The sequence below is a fragment of the Brachyistius frenatus genome, unplaced genomic scaffold, assembly GCF_029030835.1.
Source record: "Brachyistius frenatus isolate BFR_SWC_R1_liver_20210118 unplaced genomic scaffold, ASM2903083v1 Contig_11, whole genome shotgun sequence".
Lineage (NCBI taxonomy): Eukaryota > Metazoa > Chordata > Actinopteri > Embiotocidae > Brachyistius > Brachyistius frenatus.
Genome location: NW_027210610.1, coordinates 5,669,562 through 5,695,904, shown reverse-complemented (window position 1 = coordinate 5,695,904; position 26,343 = coordinate 5,669,562). Strand labels below are relative to the sequence as shown.

General features: G+C 41.1%; 3 protein-coding genes across 5 annotated transcripts in view; all 3 read right to left on the bottom strand.

Annotated features, from left to right (window-relative positions):
* LOC138617093 (disintegrin and metalloproteinase domain-containing protein 11-like) overlaps positions 1–6,272 on the bottom strand; it is a 29,085-nt gene extending 22,813 nt beyond the window's left edge. For 2 of the 3 annotated variants that reach the window (XM_069691781.1, XM_069691780.1), the window contains exons 1-4: positions 5,936–6,271; positions 5,512–5,657; positions 1,151–1,227; positions 545–611 (exon numbers count right to left, since the gene is read on the bottom strand). In XM_069691781.1, the coding sequence (XP_069547882.1) occupies positions 545–611; positions 1,151–1,227; positions 5,512–5,657; positions 5,936–5,993 (348 nt within the window). In that variant the 5' untranslated portion in view covers positions 5,994–6,271. Of the gene's footprint in view, positions 1–544; positions 612–1,150; positions 1,228–5,511; positions 5,658–5,935 lie in introns of all 3 variants that reach the window. The other variant, XM_069691779.1, reaches the window with a different exon arrangement.
* Positions 6,273–7,910: 1,638 nt separating this feature from the next.
* dbf4b (DBF4B-CDC7 kinase regulatory subunit) lies at positions 7,911–15,005 on the bottom strand. Its single transcript, XM_069691284.1, has 12 exons — positions 14,935–15,005; positions 14,137–14,338; positions 13,562–13,711; positions 13,176–13,226; positions 12,970–13,039; positions 12,481–12,545; positions 12,218–12,257; positions 11,494–11,545; positions 10,417–10,545; positions 9,797–9,932; positions 9,550–9,683; positions 7,911–9,429 (listed from the first exon to the last, which is right to left on the bottom strand). The coding sequence occupies exons 2-12, from the start codon at positions 14,284–14,286 to the stop codon at positions 7,911–7,913; spliced, it is 2,496 nt and encodes an 831-aa protein (XP_069547385.1). The 5' UTR covers positions 14,287–14,338; positions 14,935–15,005.
* A 2,128-nt stretch (positions 15,006–17,133) lies between these two features.
* Positions 17,134–18,513, bottom strand: LOC138617100 (gap junction gamma-1 protein-like). The gene has a single exon (XM_069691814.1). The coding sequence runs from the start codon at positions 18,511–18,513 to the stop codon at positions 17,134–17,136; it is 1,380 nt and encodes a 459-aa protein (XP_069547915.1).
* Between the last annotated feature and the right edge of the window lie 7,830 nt (positions 18,514–26,343).

Here is a 26,343-nt window from a genome sequence, read left to right as displayed (position 1 = left end):
AGGAATCAGGATGCCAAAATTTGTCGAAGGCTTATTAACGATTCAACATTTTTGCAATTTACATTTGCATAGCTTTCTTTTCAAGATTTTGATGGGAGAATTGGCAGCACTCATGTCTGTTTGAGGAAGGTGATGCTACAGCTAGCAGGATGTTAGTTTAGCTTGGCATAAAGACTGGACATGGGGGAAAACGGCTTACATCCACATTCACTAATCGATCTTACCTGCATGTCTTTGGACTGTGGGAGAAAATTGAAGCACCCAGAGAAAAACCCCCGCATGCACAGGGAGAACGCCTGGACTCCACACAGAAACCATACAGCCATCCATTCGGTTTGAACCGTTAATTAACATGTTCTACCTCATTTGTTAAATCCATACAAAAGCCAAAGTGTAAACTGCTCCCAGCCAATTAATAGTCCAGCAATTTTTGTACAGTGTGAGATTAGTGAGGTTTAAGGAGCTTTTAGGTATATTTTGTTAAGCTACCTGACTGTAGTGTCGTATTTACGACACAGACAAAATGCTCCTTCTATAAACCTACCATATTCTGTGACAGCTGCCCATCCTGGTCAAAGTGACGCTCCACATAGTCTGTAGACAGGAGATTGCTGGAAAGAAAAGGAAGAAAAATGTTAAGAGAGCAACCTTATATAACATTTAGTTTCAGCCCAAATTCAGTAGTTCAAAAAAAATGTTTGGAAAAGCCTGATAGTAGCACTATCTAGAGAGGCCACTGTGGTCATTCAGTGCTATTTAATAGAATAAATCAACCGTCATCACACATTGTGACTTGCGCCAGTCTAGCCAAAGAACGGCTGACTCATGAGTGAAGCAAAAATGTGTGAGGATTAATTTATCCTAAGTGGTTGGAAAAGCCAATGAAAGGTATTACATCAATGCAGTCCATTAGAGTAAAATGAGAAGGGTGGAGGTGAAGGTATACATACACAGCTAAAAGTCATTTAGCTTGCAGGCAGTCAGTATAATGGTAACACACAGGACATACAGTAGGTGGGCGGGAGAGACGGATGAGGAGTGCACGCGAGTACGGTCATGTCAGCGACTGCCATAAGCAAACTATTAAAATGCTGCCTGACGGGTCCGTGGTATGGACACGAGGACCCTCCGCTGGGACGTGTTGACTTACTGGTTGAGTTCCAGGTCGAGGATGAAGGATGTGCCGAAGGCCTCCACTAGGAAGCTGCTCTGGGCCAGATGGATGGGCTAAGAGAGGGATAGAGGGAAGACATGTGGGAGTAGGAGGGATAAAAATAGAGAACAATGCGGCAGGGGCTGAGAAAGGAATTTAAGTAGCAACAGAAACTCAGAATTAACATCCGTTTATCGTCCACTGAAGGTAGTTTAAAGAACAACAAACAAGTTTGGGAAAACTTGTTTACTTCAGGTAAACACTGCCATCATTAAAAATCGATGGCCTGATTGAATTACTTACAAGTATTGCCATGCTGCACTACATCTCTTTCACTACATCCTGAATGCATCCTGTACACACGGTCCGCAATATATCACAGTAGTGATTTTTTTTTATTTTTTTTTTTAGCTTTTTCACTAAAAACAACAGATGAAAATTCTGCTTTGCAAATATTTTATAAGGTAGGATTTGCAATGTCAGTTAAACCATAACAATGCAAACAATTCATTTTGATGGGGTAACACCAACATTGAAATGTAAATATTACTTTTGTTTGCCTTCAATAAATCTCCACAGGAAACCTTAACAAAGATAGAGTAAAATGTTTTCCCCATTAATTCTATTTTGGAAAAACATCATAACATTTTGTTTTCTGCGGTGTCCCAGGAGCCCGTTTCACCACCTTCCGCAATTACCTTTTTCTTTTTTCAGCTGTGAGCAGCTGCTTTGTTCCCTTCACATTGTGGGAGAACGTGTCTGTTAACAACACATCCAAAAAATAATGGGTGATTATTTTGGGTAGACTTTTATTTTTGAGACTTTGCCAACATACTCAAAACCTGTTTGACGTTAGTACAGTGTTGTGCAATCAGGACACAGATTATTCCTGTTTTTAACAGTTAACCGTTTTATTTTTTATTTTTATTGTGCTCCAATGTGCAAATTCAGCTCAAAGGGCTTTAGAATTTAAACGGATAATACAGTTTTTCCTTAGACCCTCAAATCGGATAAAGAAAAACTGCAAAGAAAAAAAAACTTTTGAACAAGAGTAAGAATAGGATCCTCCTTCCGAGATGAACGGACGTGCTGTCTGTACATAGCAGATAGAAGCAGCGGTGGTTGTATTACAATATGAACAACGTCTATATCGTTACAAGTTAAGGTCACATTCATTTTCATGCTGCGGTTCTCATCTTATGTCTCGTAGCTCTGTCCGTGAGAAGGGCAAGTGCACGAGTGGCTAAACAAACATGAAGATTTGTACTGATGTGCAGTAAGACAGACACTAAGAATAAGTATTTAGATGGCTACAGCTTTCTTTTAGATTAGTAACCCATACATCTCATATCAATACTGCAGCAGATCATTGGTCCCTGATAGCAACTCAAAGAAATGACTCGCTAATGTGTCAAGTATTTCATGTTTTCAGGAAAATGTTAATAAGATTGTGTAAAAATTGTGACGGAATATAATGAAGAGAGCGTGGAGGAGGGAGGAAAACGGATGGATGTTTAATATGAAATCATTTGACAGCATTCACAGAGAACTAAGCAGCAAAGACTTGGATATTAAAAGATGTCCCCATCCAGGAACCGCTCCCTGGAGGTGAGACGGCTCATCCATCCCAGAGGGTTATGGATAAAACTCTGTGGTGACACACTGTGTCTGTCTGACCTTGCTTCAAGGTGGGCCACTTACAAATTATAAGACAGAGCTCCCATCAGTACTTACTGGCCAGCTGCGAGGCAGGTCTCATTAGTATTACCCTGCACTCTCTGCAAACCACTTAGTATCAATCCAAAACCTCCACTGGGTCCATACACCGTACGATAAAAAGGCCACAATGGTACTCGTGAGCAGACATAAGAAAGCTCCATTAGAGCATTCGATTTTTTTTTTAATTCAAAATCAAATCCCAGATATTCTGGCCAAAACTCTGAACTTGCCCCCGAGCTCCTAATTGACCAAACCTGAGATAGGAAATCTGAGTTTTCAGTTCCACGACAGTAAGTCAGCCCTGAGTGTGTTCACTCTTGAGTAAAGCGCCTGCCTGGCGGGTGAAAAATGTCAACATTAATGGAGCGCTTATATTACAGTTCACCGTGGCAACGGGTAAATAAAGAGCAGGGCCTCCATTGCAGTGTAGGAAACATTCATATGTGACAGCTCATTTATCTTTAAAAAAAAAAAAAAAAAAAAACAACAGCAGCATTAGTGAAGGAGTCAGACTCAAAGTGGAAGGGGAAAATAAAAATGTATAAATTCACACTGCTAACTGATGAATGAGCACAGTCAAATTTAATAAACTTGAATTTACTTAAATGATGACAAAAAGCGGAAATCTGACAGTATATCAAATATTTATAGGTATTTGACAAGGAAAAGAAAAACTTAAAATCAAACTAAAGATCAAATAATTAAATATATAGTTGTTGTTTTTTTTAGATTTGCAACAGTCCAGGTCCAGTGACAGTCTTTACCCTCATAGTCCAGTAACGATTGTGATGGTTGTAATTGAAAGAGCATCTTTGTACTTCGCTGCAGACAGCAGTTTTCAGTCGAAAGCTGTGATTAAACCAATGTGCACGATGCCTGCTGCAGTATGTACAGCGTGTGTAACACACCCGCCAGTCCACGAGAGGCAGCGTGTCAGTAAGACAGTTGACCTGGCATGAAAAGTAGGCCGTGTCACGTGATGGAGGTCACGTGACGGAGTACAAAAATGCCACTGTCTGCATAAGGAGGCAAGTTGGGGATGGTTAGATGGACAAAACAGACTTTAACACAGCAGACCCAGAGGTCGAGTATCGGAGTAGTGACACCTTAACGTTCTTTTCTCCAAGTGAGAAAATAAAATGTTCACAGTTCTCTTGATGTGGTTGAAATTCTTTTACGTTTTTTTTTTTTTTTTTTACGTAACCACGTGACACGCTGGCCTCGAGTGGACCGGTGGGTGAATTACACGGTTCGGTGTGACACCGGGTTGCAAGTTATTTTTCCGTTATTTTTCATTAAAGCAAATTTAAGATGGTAATGTCTTCATACATTGCTCACCCAATTCCCCGTATGGTTTTTAAAACAGCCGTTTGATCCGAAGGTCAGCGTTTAGTGTCAAAGACCAAAATGAAAGCTGCGATTCGCAGTACATGTTAAGAGTGGCACTGATCAGGATATTCTTTGGTCAGTTGTGTTGACTGATGACCTAAAACTTGAAGTCCGTTTACGTGACAAACATGTACTAACTTTGGATTCACACCGAAGATAATCCGTGGGTGTTGTAAGGGCGCGTAACGTACATGTAAATGCACGTCTCCTCGGTCTCGGCAAAGAGAGGTCATGAGACAACACGCTGACCAAAGATTGACACCTCAAGGTCAAACTTGTGTCATATCCACTGACCGGCCAGCCGCTGACTGACAGTGTTTATAGCGAAGGTAACAGGAGATGACAGGTAGAGGTGTGAAATGTAATCTAATGGGGTGGAAAGGAGCAAGAGGCTGAAGTGGGGAGTTTTTTTTGTTTGTTTTGTTTTTGGTTTTATCTGCCCTGCTGTGCCCTGGGCATGCTGTGGGTTGTATGGGGGTGGCGGTAGAAGTGACAGTGAGATGACCTATGGAGAAAAGGCAGAGGGGAATCCAGGCCTGACGAGAGGCAGGTGATAGATAGAGGTCGTTTTTGATATCAGCTGTTCATATGGTACTTGTTCAAATAAATCCAATGTTTTTTATGTTTTCTTATTTTAACCGATTTATTTATTTATATACTGTATATTATGTCCTTTTTTTTTTTTTTTTTTTTCAGTTGTAATGTCCCAGCTTTTTTGTGCAATGCACTGGCTGCACAACACACCGTTCATCATTAAAGGATGTAACAAAATCTATCGAAGCACGATTACAAAACATGAAAACAACCGAGTCAAACTAACCCTCCAAAATTCAAACTAAAATATGACCAGTTAAAATGGAAATCATTTCCACGCAGCATGATCAGAAATGTGCAAGAGGAGGAATATATCTCAGGAACAGTCTCCGCTAACTATTCATCTTTCAGATGTGTAAACGGACAAACTTTCTACAGTCCATACATTCCAGATTAGTCTTTGTCATATAGAGTTAACATTACACTATTGAAAAACGTCCACTGGAGGATGGTATCTTGGATAGAGGTCGGAAAATTGAATGAAATCTTTTCGTCACATAATGTCATTTGGAGGATCTGCCCGAGAAGTGTACTCAAGACCTGCAGTCAGTCTTCTCACAATTCGATGGGAAACGTAATGACCATATTTGCATTCAACTCGTGGTTTGGAGAATGGGTGTACAGTAAAGCCATTCACGGAAGCAGCCGAGGCTCACCTGCATGCCGTCTGGGTGGTTTTTGACCCGGGTGTCCAGGCGGCTGTGCAGCAGCTCCTCCTCAGAGTGGGTCTGTTGCAGGAGCCGCTTGGGCCGAACGACCTCTTCTGCGGGCGGCAGCGCGGGACTCCTCCATTCCCTCAGACCTGCGGAGGAAACAGGAGGCGGCTCAGTGGAGGCAGGGGGACGCGGGACTGAGAAACTGGACTTGTGGAGCTAATGTGGTAAATGTCAACGTTTCTGCAGATCTTGTTTTCAACAGCTGATTGCGAGCCGCTTGTCGCCGCCACCGCGGCGCTCCTCGTCAGAGAGAACAGGCAAAACCCGAACTATTCCTTTTTTTTTTTTTCTTTTTTTTCCATCTCTGAGCGTGGGTTCCCCCGTTTCAAACTAAACCTCACGAGGAAGAGCGGGAGCCTCTCACCTGTCTCGGCGCACCGTGCACACGCTGCAGCGAACAGCAGGCATCTCACCGCGAGCATGATGCTCACATAGTCCCAGTGATTTCCTTGGTGCAGAGCCGTTAAAATGAACTGACGGGAGCCGAGAGCGGAGGTTGTTGACAGTGAGGACAAGCACAACAGCTGGCTTCCTTTAAACGCGGCGCCCGCATTTCTCGCCCGCCTCACTGCCTCGGGCGCATTAAAAACAGCCTTGAAGGGGCTCCTCCTCTCGGCTCAAGCAACACGGTGCGCGTCGGTGTCACAGATCTCCGCGGCAGGACCGCGCACACACACACACACACACACACACACACACACACCTGTGTGCCTGCCTCGGTACAGGGATTCCTTAAACAGAGCGAGGCTGCGCGAGCCGTGGGACTGGAAACAAGGAGCACGTGGGGACTTGGCGGGCCCACCCACGGTCTCTGATCTACCCCGATGGGTTCAAAATCCGGGTCCGCGGGACCCCAGATGTAACACCTGATTGTACACGGAATAAAAAAATCCCCAGAGTGTGATAAAATACTTTTTTTTTTTGTGTCTTTCTTCATCAGGATGCATTTTATTTCTTTTAATGGAGAACACATTTCAAATACATTGATTAAGGCACTTTCATCATCTTTTTTTCGATTAATAATGGCCAAGCAAAGGGTTTTAAGTGTGTTTTGCCGTTTTAGAATCATAAGAAACAAATCTAAATTGAATTCAACATTTTCCACTATTTTCAATGGCTTTGATCTTGTAAAATCCACTCAAAATTGCCAATCCCTCATTACAAATTACAAGTATCAACTCATTCCATTATTATAAATGTCCTACTTTTCTTCCAAGTGGGTTGTGTGTGTTGAGACTGAACGTTCATTCTTGATCTTGGGGGGGGGACAACCTTGCCACGAGATCAATTAAGAAGCTTTTCTGGAGCTTTTGGTTGTATGGAAAATTCCCACATTTCTTTTTCACCTCCCCAAAAAAGTCTACAAAGTACATGACAACTAAAATGTTAAATGGACAGATTATTTGATCATTTCACTCTGGCAAATCTGAACCGTGAAGGGTTACGTAAACTGGGATGGAGATTACATATGGAATATTGTTTGTCAGCTGGAAGCTGGTCTGATGAGCCAACAGGAGACATCGACCCGCCACAGCACTGGCTCATCCTCCCCTTCCCGCTTTGCTCCTACAGGCAGAGTCAGCATTTATTATGTCAACAGAAAAAAGATTTCATCTCCGCAAGAGTAGAACCTGTTTGTAAAACATGCAGAGGTAAACATGTATAGATAAAAACATTTATTTAAGTACACTGTCCAGACTTTGACTTCACATTTTCTCATAAATGAAGTTGCAGCGCACGACTACGAAGCCCTTGCCTGTCCTTGACGAAGCCAATCCTTTGTCCCACCTTCAAAAGGCAGGAAAAGCTATTTGACATTAATTATATGGTCTGTCTCACAGGTTGTCAGTCCTCCGCTCTACGAACGCCTCGCCTGTTTGACCATCAGCATTGGCACATGAGGGATTTGAGCCAGGCGCAGCACTTACAGTAATTGAGTAATGCCCCCTTTCAGAAAGGCCTCATTAAATTCTCAGTACGACCGTGTGTTCCCGGACATAGCTGCTGAGCGACTGCAGTCAGCACAGAATATTGCGTAGGGGGTCAGTGCACAAGGGGGATTAGGGGTTAAGAGGAAAAATGATCACGAGCGCCCTTCAGATTCACGGGAAAATGCAAGCATGTAGCATCTACAACAGAAAGTTAAATAACAAATTCGCATCTCTGAAAAGAGCAAAATTCCACATTTCAGTCCGCACTAAGTTTAAAATATTTATTTAATGTACACTTGACATATTTTATTGAGCTTAAGTGCGGCCCATCGTTTCTTGCGGTGGAATAAGCAGCTGCAAAGTCAAGGACTTGTTCCTCCAGGAGCCTCACAGCTTCCAGGTAGAGGTTCATCCGTGGTGAACTTTTACAATCTGCACCACAGTCCTGGAAAATGTCGAAGGGTCCGTCTCTTCCCCACACAGAGACGTGGCCGGGGCTGACGGCTGAAGGACAGTATGCAGATGCGACTCGTAGCTGGTGTCGCGCATCCAGGTGCACGGCCTGTGCAGCAGCTCTTTGTCGAGCTCGCAGCTCTGCTCGGTGGGCTTGAGTCGTCGGGCTGAGGTCGGACCCAGACGTGACAGCAGGTCACAGTCCCAGTCCGAGTCTGAAGACCGAGAGAGCGCGGCGACGTCTGGGATGAGGGCTGAGTCGATGCCGACGGAGGTGGAGTGGGACAGTGAATGTTGAGAGAGACTCCGAGAGTCTTGACTGGAAAAGGCACAGTGAGATTTAGAATTGGGGAAGTCAAGTGAAGGATCAGAGATTCTTGATGGCTGATTGTTAACAGAGTCAACTTGATTTGGTGGCTGTGTGAAATTCTGTATAGTAGGAAAACAAAACTTGGTATTAGTCCATTTCAAACCAAGCATATCCACAGTGTTTGTACTAGAGGTCCAAGAGAGTTCTAGGTTAGGACGAGGCTGTATCTTCTGGTGAGAGGCCTTCTCAGATAATAAACAGTCTTCAACCTTTGCCAAACTTTCACTTTGTGGTTTTTCATGTTGAAAACTTTGTGCAGTCCAGCTACCACTGGACCCAAACGTTGCCGTCCTCTTCCTTTTGCTGCGGCTGTGGTCAGGACTTGCAGTTCGACAACGCTTTCTGGGGTTTGGCACCACAGCTGACTGTCGAGGGAGGGAATGAGCTCTACGTGGAGACAGTCTAGCACATTTCAGACCTCTATTAGAACATACGAGTCCACTGAGTTCGACAAGTTGGTACGATCCCTTTATTCCCTCTGTATCGGCCGCAGCCACAGAGCCAAGAAGTCGGGTGGATGAAGGAACTGTGATGCCCGAGACAAATCGGGACACAATCTCCTCAGTGCTCGTTTCACAAGTTTGTCCTGTCACACTCTCCTCTGTAGTGTACTGTTGAGGACTGAGGACAGGGGGCTCTGGGTAAGGACTCTGTGGATCCATAATGTAGGAAGAATAAGGGACTTGTGGGCTGAGGACAGGAGGCAGGGAGTAAGGGTCATAGAGGGGACATGGAGCACTGGGGCCAGAGGAGAGACGTTGATCTTCAGGCTGTTGGTTAAGTGAGTCCTGGGCTTGTGGTTCAATATATAGTACAGGCATGGCTGAGCTTGAAGCGCGAGTCTGGATCTCAGGGAAGTGGCAGTCTGTCTCAGGAATAAGAGACTCAATGTCAGCAGGTAGAGTGGCTGGATTTGGGATAGCAAACTGAACTCCTGGTGATGGACAGTCAGGGCCAGAGGAAAAAGGACCTCTCGGAGGGTTGGAAATGTGGGCATCGATTGAGGAACTTTGTCTCCGCAGGGCCTGGACAGCACGCTCCGTCTCAACATCAGTAAGAGGCTCCAGTTCACAGACACCATGGACAGGCAAAGGAGTTGGTGGTCTAGTGAAAGAACCAGAAAGTCCTCGGTTTAAAACAGAAACCACTGAGGTTCATTGAAAAAGGCTAATTACAAGAATTCCACAGTCTTAAAAGACTTTGCTGATAATAATCAAAGCGTACCTGTTCAACGTTTCGTCTGACTGCCGAGATGGATTGGGGTCAAATCCCGGAAGCATGTTGACCACAAGTTGATCCATCACGCTGTAGTTCGAAGGATTTAGCACAAATGTGCGGTGCTGGTCCGACTGCAAGTGCTTGAGGGACCAAAAAAGAACGCATCAAATAGTGTAAATGCAAGCCCAAAACTGAAGGGGACAAAAAACCCTGCATGTGTTAACAAGAAATAGCAATTCTTAAAGACTCCTACCTCCTCCAGATTAGTGAAGGGCTGACGACAGCATTCACAGTAAGACGTGTCCTTTTTGCGCGGCCGCCAAGGCAAAGGGTTACAACTGAGCACGGTTTGGGATTTGTCCTGAATGCTGCTTTCAACTTTCTTTTCCCTGTTTAACAAAGAATAAAGTGTCAAAAGATGTTTCACAGCATTAAACAAACTTTCAAAAAGGATTGTAGTTGATTTCCCCATTTCATGTTCTTTCTGGACAAGGCAAGGCAAGTTTATTTGTATAGCACATTTCAACAAGAAGGCAATTCAAAGTGCTTCACATAAAAACCATTGAAAGCATCAAAACATAAGGCAAATAAAAAAGACATTTAAAAACAATTAAGAGCAGTGATTAAAACATTAAACAAGCTAAAAAAAATTGAATAAAAGTTACATGGCAGTTGAAAAAAAGAAAATACAGTAGTAAAATGCGGAAAAGGAAAGAAATTAATCAACATCCTTAAATCTGGTTCAAGTAAAGGTTAGCAGCAAACAGAAAAGTCTTCAATCTACCATCAATGCCAGACAGAACATAAACGTGAGCCAAAACAGTTTAACAGTTTATATCATTCACGCAAGAACTTAAGCAGAGTTGAACAAACCTTGTTTTATTTTCTCCTTGCTCTGTCTGTTTTTCAAACCGAGGAGGGGGCAATTCAAAGGGACTAAATCGGCCCACATAGCACAGAGTGGGAAAGGTCGTAGACTGGATATGCAAAGGCTTGTATTTCCTGGTTATATGGCAGAAAAAAAAAGAAGAAAAATAATAGATAAAATGTGAATTAAATAAAAAACGTTTCAACATCAAAACTTGAAAAATAAATGAAAATACAGTGCAGTGATGCTGCAAATCTGAATACAGATTGGTTGATTTTTTTTTTTTTTTTTGTGATTTTTTTTAAATCATCATGATTAAATCATTTTTGAGCTGAAAATATTTCTAACCAATTTGCAAAAGTTCATGCCAGATTTTGCGCGCGAGATCGACTCCGGCTTGGCTTCCAGATGTCAGGGGTTCAATGTCTCATAGCAGTGGCCTACGCATTAGCCTGAGTACTTCAATTAAATGAAATGAGAAGGCAACTGAAAAGACCTGTTAGCACGTAGAGGTCCCCTACAGGAACAGGCAGCGGAGCTTGCAGTGCCTCATCAAAGAGAAATTGTATCCGCTTGAGTTCTGGGCTCCCGGGGAGCGGCTTCACTGGGGGGGGCGGGGGGGCTTGTCACATTACATGATGGGGCTTCTTAACCCGTTCAATTAAGAAAATCACCCGGGCTGAAATGCACACCTCCAGAACTTGCGCCCAGTGGGGCAGAAAGGGCAGAAACAACGGGACAGATCACTGCCACCCATTGCTGCTTTGCTGTCAATATGGCTGACGTGCAAAAAAGGATCGAATCTGATCCGGCCCACCCATTACATGAACCCGTAGAGGCCTAAAAAAAAAAAAAAACAACTCCCTTTGTGTTCCAGGATTTCTAGCTCATCTCTTTTGACTGTCGGGAATTAAAATGGAGGATTAACGTAGAGGATTGGGCTGTCTCGGTACTGTGAGACGGTCTTCAAGTTTTGAGGGATTTCCGAGGGAGAGACGAACTTTCTCTTTCTCAAGTTTACGGTTACGCTTTGGACTCAAAAAGACACACACAAATCGCAGTGAAGGACAGATGAAGCTCACCTGCTCGAGTCTTCAATCTTAAGACAGGGACGCCTCAAAGATGTAGCTGTCACTGGGGGGGGGGAGGAGGAGGATCAGACAAGCAGTTGCATTAGTCACAACACGTGTACCCGTAGAAATTAGAGAGCATTGTGGGAAAATACGAGGGGTGAGCAAAAAGGTCAAGATTGTTCCTGTTGCATGCAAAAAGAGTGCACCACTGTGATGTGCAGAGCTGAGGGAGGCAATATTCCAACTTGCGTCGCTTGATCGACATCAAGGCGAGTTCCGCGCGTTTTTTGTGGCCGCTGGTTTGTGCGCATTTACAATGTCAACAGAGAGCGCAGAACAGATTGGTGTTTTTGGGGCACAGAAAGGAGGGGCGGGGAGCTAAATCTAGCGAGCAGGGGTGGTGAAGAGCGACAATTGTGTTGTTGCAGGCACGCAGTCCTGTTGGAAAACCCAAGTGCCACAATTCAGGTCGTTAATGTTTTGGCTCAGAGCGTCACAGTCTCACCCTGAGGGACGAATTCATGACGCAAAACCCTACGAACGGAAACGTGTGTGAGCGGGCTGCTGATGCTGATCAAGTGACATAACTTGGGATGCTTCCTCACGACGGTCATAGCGCCTCCCCGCTCCGTGTGAATTATTGTGCTGTGCTGTTTGCACCCAACAGGAACGATCTCAGAACTTTTGGATTGTCCCTTATAAACACAATTGAAGCGCATAAACATAAACTAACCTTTGACACAAGGAAGACTGTGTTGTTTGGAGGAGGTCCTCTGCATTAAGAAAAGTTACCATCAGAACATCAGTAATACAAATAGAAAATCTATTTGAAATCAATGTCAATTATCAGTCTCAATTCCATAAAAGCTATTATGTGAACATTTTACCGGCTCAGTTCATTACTTCCTCACTTTCGCCCCTAAAATCATAAAAACTGCTACATTTTGGATATCTGATGAGAATGACGTGAAAAGAAAATCAATCCAAACAACTTACCTCTGGCCTCTTGCTTTTAGCACTGAAGCTCTCTCGAGTTAACTGTTTCAGATATAAAAGGACATCTGACACCACACTAAGGAACGATACATGATATTCAAACAAATATCAAGAAATTTCAAAGCCAAAAACACACGCATATCTCTTATCTAGGTGCTGAATCCAAAAGAAGGTACATTTTATCTGCTACACAAGGACATACAACACTGTAGATGTCGCTTAAAAAAATGACCCTTTCATAAATTTAGGACATGGGGAAAGAGTACAACATTTCAAGGCTGAAATAGCAACTTTGGCCTTATTTGTATTTTTAAAAGGGACCCGTCCACAGAGCTGCAAGTCCTCATGTAACAGAAATGATCAGGAACTTTACATTTCTATGCACCGAACACCACACACTCACATGGTGCCATCTGCTGCCAGCGGAGGTTCACTGCATGTTAATCATGTTCTGCCTCGAGTCACCACTAATATTAGTCAAAAGGATACCGTCCACATACAAAATCTTCACTCCCCATGATCGAGCATTGGACAAAACACTGCTGCCCTGCAGTCGTTCCTACATCGCAGGTCCATCAGGAAGATGCCAAAGAGATAAGATATCAAAAATGTATACGTCAGTCCAGTATTACCAGCAAAAGTCCAAGAGCCCACAGTTCTGCAAGATAACATGCACTTTGACTGCACTAACTTACGTTGTTGCGAATGGCTTTTTCAAGCAGAGCCTTGCCCCGACTGCCACAAGCCTGTAGAGACAAATGCAGCTCAGACAGACAGCATGCATCATTCTCATGTATATTTCAGTAACTGGGATATTGTCCAGGCGAGCTGGTGGTAAATCAATTTAATAAATGTCTTTAGATAGTATCTGTTTCCTCATTCTCAATCTCATCTTCTGCATAATTCTCACAAGATATAATAAGATATTCATACGTAACAGGACACTAAAGAGCAATTAAGTATCAATTATTAACGTTAAATCTAAGAAAACAACAATATAAGGTTAATGGTGTTTAATTATTGATCTGCAGCTTTGGATGTAGCAACAAGCATTAAAATAAGTGTTGGTGAGGCTCCGTACCACTGGTCTCGGAGTTCCTGGTCGCTGTTGGGTTCCTTCACTCGTCCCCTTCGCCCGGTCTTTGGTAACCACACACTTCTCCTCCTTCGGGCCCTCTTGACTTCCAGTCACAAAAAAGCTCACATCCTTGTGCAGGAAACTCTCAACCCTCTTCAAAATAAAATAAAATAACATCTGCGCATCATTTTCTGCCAAGAGACATCATTGCCACTCAGACCTTTAACTTTCCTCGTACAAAATCTAACTTGGATTAAGGAGGTGTTCAATACAGGAAAACGGTGTCGGTTTGAATCGTCAGTGTATTTTCTGCTGAGCTGATCTGAGCAGATCATCTTGTTTCAAAAGCGTAGCCAAATTAACAAATGTTTCCCGGCACTGATCAGGCAACAAGACAAATGGCTGGTTTAGCCAAATTCTTGCAGAAAATTTTGATTTAAAAATGTGGGGACCCTAGATCAAAACCTGCATAGCAATCTCTGCATACGAGTAACAATATCAAATGTTTTTTTTTTCTGTCATCAGCACCTTTAATATTTTTAGGATCCATTGGGGGTCCTATCCTTACACATGCTTACCCCTCCTAGAATAGATATGGCTTCCAAAAGAAGGGTTAAAGAGCGTTTCTTCAAATTGTCCAGGTAGAAAATCTTCCCCTCCAGCTTCTTCACCCCGAGACACAGGTTGCCCAGAAGCCCGAGCTCCTTTGAACACTGCTGCGGCTGCATAATCCTGGTGCAGTGAAGGAGCTTGCAACTTTACAGGTGATGTACCAGGATTCTGCATCAAAAAGAAAGAACAATAGATGTTGATTAAATAAAAACGTGCACAATATTTTCCACAAACAGCGAATTCAAAACGAGATCTCTTTTCAGGAACCGCACAGCCCTTTAACTGGCTCTTGGGATAATAATTTCTTATAACTAGGTTTCAAAATTGTTCTGTCCAATTTGTTAGGTATTTTAAAACACGGTCCCCCCTATCAACAACAACAACAACAGTTTACAATCGCCATCTACTGTTGACAGTTGTCATCCAGCATCAGACTGATATAGACTTTAAAAAAAAAAAAAAAAAAAAAAAAAGGGGCCAGCAACACAACAATTTTAAACATGCCATTAAAAAGTATTGCAGGAAAAACACGATGTTGTTGTTTACCATGAAAACACACCCGCGCCGTTCAGGCATCACCGCAGCCACCCTGCTAGCTACCAAGTAAACTTAGCTGTGACTCCTTAGCTTCAGCTAACCTTAGCCGGGTTAGCTTTCCTTAAAACAGACAACGACAGTGCAACAAAAACCGCTCGCTACTTTTAAACCCTCATCATTATTGTCGAGAGGGGGGGGGGGGAAAGAAAGACAGACGGCTCACTTACGTTTCGCTCCTGCGCTGGAGAGCTGTGGTAAACAAAATTATGCTATCGAGTCATCAGAAAGTGGTGGAGACGTAACCGCCGCCTTTTCAAAAACACCAGCGGAGATGTGGACGTAGAGTCGACGTCACATCCGGCGCAGCGCTGCCTTCAAGCGCCCCTTCTCTGACTTGTTTGGGGTGACTCACTTCAAAAAGGACTGCTTTATAAGTTATCACTCAAATTAAATTTAATGTAAATTCGTTTAATAATAAGGAGGTTTCTCATAAAAGCCATCCTTTTAGGTACGAGCTTTGCTTTACATGTATTTTTTGTTGTTGTTGTAATTGTCAGTTTTGCTTGAGGTTCTGATTTCTGATAGTATCCTAAACGCATCACAAAACATCCTCAGCGGCAGTGTACATCCGAAACAACCTTTCTACATTTTGGAGTAACGAATCTTCTAGATACAACTTGTAGAGTATAGCATGAGCCCTATTTGGAAACATACATATAGGAATTTGCATTTTTTTTAAATGAGACAAAAGACAAAACCTAAACTGATCATCTGTAAAGACCTGAGGTAGGCCAGGCCATGACTGGAAAATCAAACTATAGGTTGTGCTGATAAAAGTGATGAAGTAAAACGTGCCTATTATTGTGCTTATCAGAAACCACCTCAAACATTTTCACTATATGTTTTACTTAACCTAGTAGTTATCAAATGGAACTGTAAAATGAATACTTGACCTCAAAATAGTGGTTTTTCCTCTCTTTCAAAATAAGCATATACAGTAAATTCATTGGTGTGCTTATCCAGCTGGTAAAATATATTTCAAAATCTCCTACACTCATTCACTGTTGCATTAGCTACCAACATATAACTCTGAGCAAAAGTACCAAAAAAAAACAACCGTATAATTATTGAGAAAGCTTTACCTGCTGAAATGCTTTATATTTGATTCCCCTTCCTGCCCAGCAGAGGGCAATATGCAATGGGACTTCCATTATTGAGTAAACCTATATGGTCACATAGATACTCACTTTAATCAAAAATAGATTTTACACTATGTCATGACATCCAATGGTTTAATGTGAGACAAAGACCACAAGGCAAATACAAATTATTTATTCAAAACGTGCACTTTTTATCTATAAAAATATTTTTCACAAAACTAAACCGTGGCAGTGCAAACAAGAAGCCCTAATGGCATATCAGTTTGAAAATCTGAAAATAAAAGTAAGTGATCGTGACAAAGAAACCATTATACCAGGCCTGCAAAAATAAAACGACAGGCCAGAATCACTGTTTATTCTTTTTTGTGTTGAACGAATGAACGAATAGTTGAGAAAAACTTTCACAGCATAAATGTAAAACAGAAATATGTGAAAAACGATGACGGCTTGACAAAAAAACATTGACAGCAGTTTGAACATCAAAGTTAGTTCATTAAACGTTGCCAAACATTTCCAATGAATTAAAAATGTTTTAAAACGTTAATGAGCATCTCCTTTTCTCTCCAAAAAACAAGGTGAAAATACCACCTGAAAAACGTTTTTCTTTATGTTGTGGAAAACATTAAATACATATTAAATTGATTTCATCAAAAAAAAAAAAAAAAAAAAAAAAAATACTGCATATTTAGAAACAATAATAATGTTCAAGACTTTGACCCCGCGGATGGTAAAGAAACTATTCACATTGACAGCAGCACTTTGGTCCTGTTGTAAGTACATCGTGACGTGGACATTTTAAAGAAAAAAGTACTCAATAAACTGTTAAACTTAAAGTGATTTTGAGTCGGTATGAAGAGGCTCTTTGACTGTCAGTAAGGCACTTTAGATTACAGCATGGAAGCATCTGCTTATTCATAGGAAATACACGTTGGCACCAAAATCTTACAGCAAAAGTTATTCAAATGTACAGATATTTTTATACTTTCACTTCACTGTAATTCAAGACTTTATTTACCTTTGTCACAGGTTTTATGGTTACACCGTTTCACATGCCAGTCACAGTATTTTTTGCTGGTATAAGGTGGTTCCTGACAAGCACATTTTCACTTTAACATTTTTATTGCATGAATTTTATTGAAAATAATGTCAATTGTTTGCCCTCTTTTTTATATATATATATATATAGTATGGCCACACAAATGTAAATACTGTATCTGCAGAGGCTTTGCGTTGTTTAGGAAACAACAAAAAGTAACAGTCTGTGTTTCAGATCCACTCAGAACCCTTTATTACTCCATATTTGCTGCTATTACTGGTGCCGCTGCTGCCCCTGTCTGTGTCTGCCTTGCCGGAGGCGTGTCTGGAGGCCTGCCTGTGTTTACGTTCACGGTGAGGCCTGCTGTGGTTATTATTGTGGCTCTGCAGTTGGCTGTAGGCCTGACTTTCAGCCTCCAGCTTATTCTGTGGTTGACCGATGTCCTTATGAGCACCTCTGCGGGCGTCTCCCGTCCCAGCTCTGCACAGGTTCTCATCATTATTGGTGAACTGCTGACGCTCCTCTTGGGCAATGTTCACATGGTTCTGCTGGCACGCCATCTTGGCATTAGTGAGATCGGTGATGGGTAGTGGTTGGTTGTGGTTCCCCGTAGATACCAGAAGAGGCTTGATGGCGATGTTGTACCCCGGTGGAGCCGATGGAGTGTTCCAAGGGAAAGGGTAGCTGTTGTAATCATCTCCACTCAAACCTGCCTCATTAAGAGCTCCTTGTCCCCTCGTCAACGCGTACAGCTCATCGTCAGGGAGCTGCTCCTGGCGGGAGCGCATGATCTCACAGATGGTACCTATGCCCAGGTGAAGCATCTCCCATATATTGAGAGCCAGACAGAGCAGGGAGACCGTGTACATGATGAGGAGAAAGATAGTTTTCTCCGTCGGTCGTGACACAAAGCAGTCCACACTGTGAGGGCAGGGCAGGTCTGAGCATATGTAGGTGGCCGGTACAGCGAATCCATACAGGGCATACTGTCCGCACAAGAAAGCCACCTCCAGCAAGGAGCGGGCCAAGAGTTGGAGGACATAAATGCGCATCAATCCGTCCTCTTTGATACGCTGACGCCCATCATGACGAACCTTGACTTTTACTTGTCTGTCACTACTGCCTCCTTTTGCTTCTCCACCACCGTCACTCTCCCCCTCTGCCATTTCGTAGATCATTGGGTCTTCCTCATTGTCATCCTCAGCCTCCTCAATGGCCCTGTGCTGCTTTCTGCCTGCGAGATGATGCCTCTTGGGTTTCCTCCGGGAAAATCCACTCACTCCCCCACTATCTGCCTGTTCCTCTGCCCGAGCAATTTTATTGACAGCATAACCCAGGTACATGAGTGAAGGCGTGGCCACCAGAATGATTTGGAAGACCCAGAAGCGGACGTGTGAGAGCGGAGCAAAGGCATCGTAGCAGACGTTCTCGCAGCCTGGCTGGCCGGAGTTGCAGACGAACTTACTCTGCTCGTCGTAGTAGATCGACTCACCTCCCACTGCTGTCAGCACAATGCGGAAAACAATGAGGACGGTGAGCCAGATCTTCCCCACAAACGTGGAATGGTTGTGGATTTCTTCCAGCAGGCGAGTCAGGAAACTCCAGCTCATGGTAGTGGCAGGGAAGCTACAGCGAGGGGCAACATACACCTCCTGTTAAAGCCCTGTGGAGAATACAAACATTTGGTTACATTTGGGCCATGCATACAACACTATAAGAAAAAAAAATAATAAGGAACTTTTGCCTCAAGTGAGGATCTGAGATAGTCATGCCATCTGTGGACTATAATTAGGTGGGATGGGAGAAGACTTAACCAGTGTTTTGAACTAAACTAGTCTGGAGTAAAGTCCCACAAAGAACAAAGCTAACTATAATTGTTACTAACAGCCAATATTAGGATCATTTAAAGCAAGCTGGGAATGGTCAGAAACTAAATAAAAGAGAGACACACTATACAGTATATTACAATTTTGCCACAATCAAGCCACTACAGGTTTATTATACATTCCTCATAATAGTCTCTTGTTCAATTCTATTATAGCTTTCTCCTTCTCATACAGTATGTGTAAACATCCACCACAGTACCACTGTAGTAGTGTAACAGAAACATGTTCATAAAAAGTAAAAAGCCTTGTTGGCCAGGATGGACTGAGAAAGAATGAAGTGAAAAAATAAACAAAGAGAAAAGAATCCCAAACTGTGTACACCATGATCTGTATAGACAATTAAACCACACACAGTCACGGTGTGAAGAGTTGCCTCCAGATACCTTTCTCGGGAACTGGTGGACTAAAACATGCATTAAATCAGGTAGATGTCTGACTGACATTAGACGTGATTACTCAAAGTTGTAAGAACTTGATAAGATAAATGTATATTATGGAGTTTACATTTTCTGAGTATCTATTCTCGCAACTTGCTGCTTTTGATCCACCCAAAGTGAAAATTATGGTATTCTGAGAAGTGGGACTGGACATGTGTTTTTCCTGGCATGCTCAAGTCTAACAAATGTACAAATCTAACAGTCAAATTACTCTTAACAAAGACCTTCTTATTGTCAAATCTTCTTTGCTTTTAAAAAACAGAAAAAAAAGATGATTTATTAATATGTCATTTTGTGTGTCTCTCCATTTGTCTCTCTTTCCCATATACACATAGAATAAATACACCAGTTTTTATTCTATAAATAAAGGCCCACACTGCTCGACTGTATTCATGACGTGTTTTTTTTTTTAGCTGTGTTTGTTGGCACAGAAGGGTACAGGCACTTATGTCTTCTGCAGGAGGCACACCTACCTCACCGTGGAAATGTTTCAAAATGCAACACAAGCGAGTACTTTGTCTTTTCTGTTCGTGGTTATCAAGTAAAGCAAACGCTCATGTCTAAACACACCCTCGGTATTTGTACACAAAGAAGTGAAATGATGACGATGGAATGTCTAATCATAATTGCTATTGTTAACTGAATTTCCCTGCACTTTATATTATTACTGTGCCCGATCATCCAGATGTTGCATAAACTAGAAAAACTCTCATCTGGTTTTAGGAATAAACTTTTTTGTGTGTGCTGGAACCTTTAAAACCAGTTCAGTTATTATTTTTTTTCAATTTCATATTACTAAATTACAGTATTATACAATATATTTAATAATTTATGATAATTATGGAAGTACTCTACATAAGGAATATGAGTGCATGACAAGTCCAATAAAGAACAGTAAATGTGTTTTTATTTTAAATACTATTAATTCTCAAAACCTTTAGTCATCTTTATATTCCTGTCAAATGTGCATTAACCTCAGTTGCATCCATCATTTATCCCTGATGAATGTGACAAGAATGTATGTAAAAACAAAATGTGATTAAAGCCATTAATTGATTGTCCATAATGGCATCACATGATCATACTAATATAAAACATTAAGAGCTACTTAATGGTAGCAATTTGTATGCTCTGATTCACACACACTTATAGTATCTTAAATATAGTATCTTAAAGGATTGTGGATATCAATCTGTTTGACATTTTCAGTTTTGCCTGTATTTTTTATTTTCATATTAACATCAGGCACCAGCACATAAAAACCCCAACCACTGAAATCCCCCTGTTGTGTGTAGAAAGTACGCATTCCTTTGCCAGTTTCATTTATTGTTGTCCACCACAGAAGTAGACGACCGCATACCGCAGTCAACCCTAAAAATCCTGTTTAACCTGAAGACATCCATCTGCTCAAACCTACCGCTGCAGACGTCTAATGTAAGAGCTTTTTTTTTTTTAGGTTTAGATTTATGCGGGACAGTCTGCATGGGTGATGTTTGTTTAAGTGTGCGTGCATTCGCGTGTATGAGTTCAAAGGGTTCCTGAGAATAAAGTGCATTTAAACAATCGATTGTCTTGCATGGGTACTTCCATGTACTCGGCAGTCATCTACCAACAGGGGGACGGAGACTGAGGCAAACAAAGTGAGGTGACGCGCATGAAATCAGTTATGTCACCAAACTGTTTAAAGCATAAATCAAAAAGCCATTCCTTAGATCTATCTTTCTGTTAGCCATGTGTGAGCACTGAGGAGGAGTCTGTTACTTCTAAAGGGGCCCGAATTTTCAGTTTTTTGTTTTGTTCTGATAATTGATTCAACAAAAGTTATAAAATTAGTCAGCCACATCATTGGTAATATTTGTGATGACTGTTAAAAAAGTTTTTTTTTTAAAAGCCAAAAATTTGCTGGTACAACCATTTCAAATGAGAGAAATTACTGTTTTTTTCTGCTTTATATCACTGTACATTGAATACAGACATTGTAGCAGTTTACTAACCTATATTCTGGCAATTAATACAATCATTAAACAATGAAAGGTTTAATAAGCTGTCCAGTGTTTATTGTAATTTTATAGAAGTAAGTAAGTAACGAAATATATACAGCGCATAAAACGAGTACGAATGCTATTTTACTGTATGAGTGCATATCAGGGGGTCCAAACACTTTTATTGATGCAATGCCACAGAAAATTCCTGACACTGTCACACTGAGTCAGCATGACACATTAAATCACCAGCAAAAAAAAGGCCCAGCTTCTACTAACATAAGAGTGGCCATGCTTCCTGATGTCTCACTCTGTAAAGAAAACAAAGGTTTGACTATCTCATTAAGACTCACGTGCCCTCTAAAACTGCACATCTGGCCATGTTGTGTAATGTACCGTTTGGAGGCCCAGTGGCACAGCTATCACCACCCAAACACAAACCTTACTGATTACGAGAGGCTTAGACAATCCTTCACAAAGCCAAGCAAAACATGCTGCTGCACAACAATAGACTGAGAAGCAAATTCAAGCCATAAAAATCACCCATTTTAATCTGTATCTGCTATCTACACACCTCATTTCTGCATAGCAACACAGAACAGGACAAACTGTTCCTCGTGACTGAAAACAAGGACGAACTCAAAAATGACTTGTGATAAAAACACTTATCTTATGGATTCTTGTGGTGTTTTTGACAAATAACAGAAGGTCTGCATATTGTTTGTATTTTATACTCTGACAACATGTGAGCGAAGACGCGCGCACACACACTTGTCACAAGCATTAAGGTTCTTGGATTTCTGATGACATAGAGGATATTCTATTTTTTTACAACCTTTATCTTACAAACTTTTCAATATCTTTCCTAGTGGTCTTGATAACATTTCCCTAGCCAAACCAACTCCAAAACTGACACCTCTAAGAAAAACATTAGCCTTGAGAGCAACACAGGTAGTCAAGTGTTCAGCAATCACAGGAAAACCTAACCTCATCCTCCCACAAATGAATGGTTCAGGGTTTGGATAATTACTTCTTATTGTGTCCACATTTTTGTGATAAAGACACCCTCCACACCCAACCAGAGCCTGATGTCAACACCCTTTTCTAGGACATACTTTGTATAATCATTAAATTAGTGGCAGGTGGCACAAAAAAAAAAATTATGTCTTTACATAAAACTACATAGTTTCAAACTGTAGCAACAGCTCCATACTTGTAGTGCCACATCGAAAGCTTGAAGGTGCTTTCTCCAGATGTCTCCCAGAATCCTGTTTCCCACAGAGCTAGTAAAAGAAGCCAGCTCTGTACATGCCTATCTAAGAGGGCTTCACGCTGCGAACGTGAAGGTCTGTGGTTTCCTTCAAAGCAGTAAAAAAGATGCTCCACCCAAGGTCTATCTTTGAGTATGAAACACTTACCAACTATTAACTCGAAAGGCGACTGTAAAAAGTTTGTAGTTTGCTGACAGGGCTCTTTCAAGTATTTTTGGAGGGTATTTTTCCTTCATTAGATACACACTACTCAGTGGAGCTGAGGTTCGGAAAAAAAAATAAAAAAAAATAAAGAGGAGGGAGCGACAGGCAACAAGGACCCTGATTGGACTCATACTTGGCATACTGGGACCGCATGATCAGCATCTTAAATGCAACAAACACTTGACATGTCATGTAGATAGAAGAAACGGTACGGTTGCATCCATATCGTATCCAGGAGTCAACTACAACAGGAATTCAGTGCAGCAAGAAGCTACAGGCAGGTTCGTCTGTACAACTCGGGAAAATTGATGAAGACCAATTAAAAAAAATAAAACAATAATTACAGCAATCAGAATATATCAAACACAGGAGTAGAAACCACCATCACCACATTTCATACATGTCTTGGTGAATGGAATAATTGGTAGATGAATAATATCCTGAGGAACAGCAAGCGCAGTTACCCAAACTTTAGATTCATCATGTCTTATCGTTGTAACTTGATTTTAAGACGTGGAGTCCACGGGGGATTTTGGAGTAACTTTATGAGCCATCCACTCAAAACACACACGATGATTCAGCTTGTGGAACCTAATTTGATCTAGACACAAGCCTCTAGCAAAGACGGTCAATACCAATACACGATGACTGCATGAACCATCAATTATCCTGGGAAGAACTCAGTATTACTAGACAAATAGGTTTTTCAGTAATGAGCCTACTTTTTCTTTCACTTATATTTCGCTGTATGTTATTTTTTACCACGGAAGTAAACACACTAGCCACTACTTTGTGCCTCCTCTGCAAAATGCGCCCCCAATATTGTTGTATTTTAGATTGTCATGAGGGGGAACAAAGCACAAGAGAGATTCCAGGTTATTGACAACAACAACAAATAGGCTTAAAGCACAAAGTCTAATCAAGTTCAATAATGATTCTTTGTATTTCTGCACATTGAGGTGAGTCTTGTTACCTCTTTTTTTTTTTTAGCCTTCGATTCCTTCCTCGTTATCTTGGTCGGACTTCAGAAAGCTTTCAACTCCCATGTGACTGTAATGAAAATAATATATAGAAATAATATAATAAAACATGTATCATCATAGTTGACAGGAAGTTGGTATTTTTGTGGGGATTTCAACACTTGTATGAAATGTTGTTTAACTCATGACTTTACCTTGCCTCTAGTTTGAAAACTGAAATGACTATCGCTAAATCACTGTGAAAGAATACCTGAGCATTACAATTAAAGTTGTCAACATTTAAACCTGTATGTTGTTCCAATCAATCATAATTTGCGCTTACCACAAAAAATATTGTCAATATAAAGGTTGCAACGCTTTCAAATCAAACACCTTAAAATGAAAAACATGCAAAACAATAGCTCCAGATAATAACAGGAAGATTTGGTACTGTTTGTGGACCACAATTAAGTACAAATCAATCAGCTTCTAGAATACAGTATTTAAAGGCTGCAGCTAATGATTATAATCAAAATGGATTAATCCATAGATTATTTTCCCAACTATTCTATTAGTTGTTTGGTCTTTAAAATGTCAAAAAAAATGGTGAAAAATGTCCTCCAGTGTTTCCAGAAGCCCAAAGTACAGCATATGTTGTCTTGTTTTGTTCGGACCAACAATCAACAACCAAAATATATTCAGTTTATAATCAGGGAGGACTATAGGAACCAGTAATTATTCATATTTAAGAAGCTGCACTGAGGTTTTTTTCTATTTTTTCACAAACAAATGCCTCAAAACAATTACTCGATAATCAAAATAGGTTAATCGCTTTGGGTAAATTGGTGAAATTGGTGAACGCTAATTCTCTGATGATTGAAAAATCGGTTAATCGACTAATCATTGCAATTCTACAGTATTTATAAGCGTGAACTGAAACAATGAAACATCCGGGGATGGACAGGATCAATCTAGTTAAATAAATATCCTATAAGAGCTGCAAGGACTAGGTAGTAGATTTAGAAAGTTTGCCAAGCCATTAAAAATGAGTCAAACATTTTCTGGATTGAAATGTTAATATTTGCTGCTTTTTTCATTTTTTTTTTTTTAATAATTATTAGCTCGTTGAATTTTTTTTTTTGACTGTTGGTGCCCTAAAACAAGCCCTCTTTCGGTTGGGGTCAATGTGGTGGCATATTTTTAAATTTTCCTTTCAATTTCAACATAATAATAATAAAAAATAAAAAAACCATATATATATAATGTGCAGCTTCACAGCCAGACCTGGTTTTGGATGTTAGCATTATGCTAACGGAAAGGTAACCAAGGAGAGCCTGTCAAAAAGTTTTCAGAGGTTTTTTTGTTTTTTTTGGGGAGGAGGAGGGTATACAGTTTATTAAAACATATCAGTTATTAAACTACACTTGACGTATGACATCATCTTAAAAACCTGTACAATAATAGACAACACATTAGCAATTAGCTAAATCAGCTCATCTTGCATTAATAGTTGTTTTGACTACAAAACTCAAATTGACAAGAAAACTAGAAAGCACAAATCTTATGATATTTCTGGTAGATAACTATTTCTCTGGTAAAAAAAATAAAAAGTGTCTTCGTATTTATCTGGTTATAGTTGATGGGAGTCTGCTCACCTTCTCGGCTGCACGTTGCTGGATCAGTTTGGATTTTATCAACCGGCAAAAAAAAAAAAAAACACACAAACTCCTGCCAGGAAAAAAAAAAAAAAAAAAAAACCACACACACACACACACACACACACACACCGCCGAATCCGAGCTCAATTTACTATATTCTCCTTCAATCATTAATAAAAAATAAATAAATAAATAAATAAAAAATAAAATTGCGTCAAAAGTTTCAGGTGGTCGAAGTTCGTATTCATTTAAATGTAAAATGTTTGTGCTGCTTCGTAAATCCCGTCCGGAAGGACTGAAGGACTGAAGAGCTTCTGACTGTAGCTGAGGAAGATACAGCTGCAGAGAGAGAGAGAGAGGCGAGGAGGGGTGAGTGTGAGTGAGTGGGTGAGAGAGAAAGAGAGAGAGAGAGACTCAAGCATCATACGGCTTGATATTGTTGTAAAATCATGCGTGTGTGTGTGTGTGTGTGTGTGTGTGCGTGTGCTCGTACAACCATTCTTCAGAAAGGACCAGCTTTCGTTTTAGACCGTCGGTGTGAGGACGTTTTGACAACAGTGAGGACATCTTTGGCTGGTACTCAGTTTCTCACACTTCTAAAGGGTTGTTTTAAAGGCGTGTGGTTAGAATTAGGTTTAGGTTAGGATTAGGGTTAGGGCAAAACCTGGGGTGAGGCACTCAGTTGTGATAGTCCAGTTTAGGGCGAGGGGCTGGAGAATACATAATGACAATACGTGTCCTCACAAAGATGAAGCTGTACCAACATGTGTGTGACAGAGAGAGATTTTCCTCTTTAGCCTATACTGTTGTAAATAAGGACAAGCAGGCAGTCTACTGGTCTCAGTGTTGGAAAGTAACTAGGCTAAGTCTATTTACTCAAGTACAATTTTGAGGTACTTGTACTTTACTAGAGTAAATGGCAGATGTTTAAATGATTTAATATTTTACCAAAAATCTAAGATTAGAAAAAAAGACCAAAAACTAAAACAGATTTGCGTATCACAAACAATTGTTTTTTCTTCTTTCCCCATTAGTAATCATCT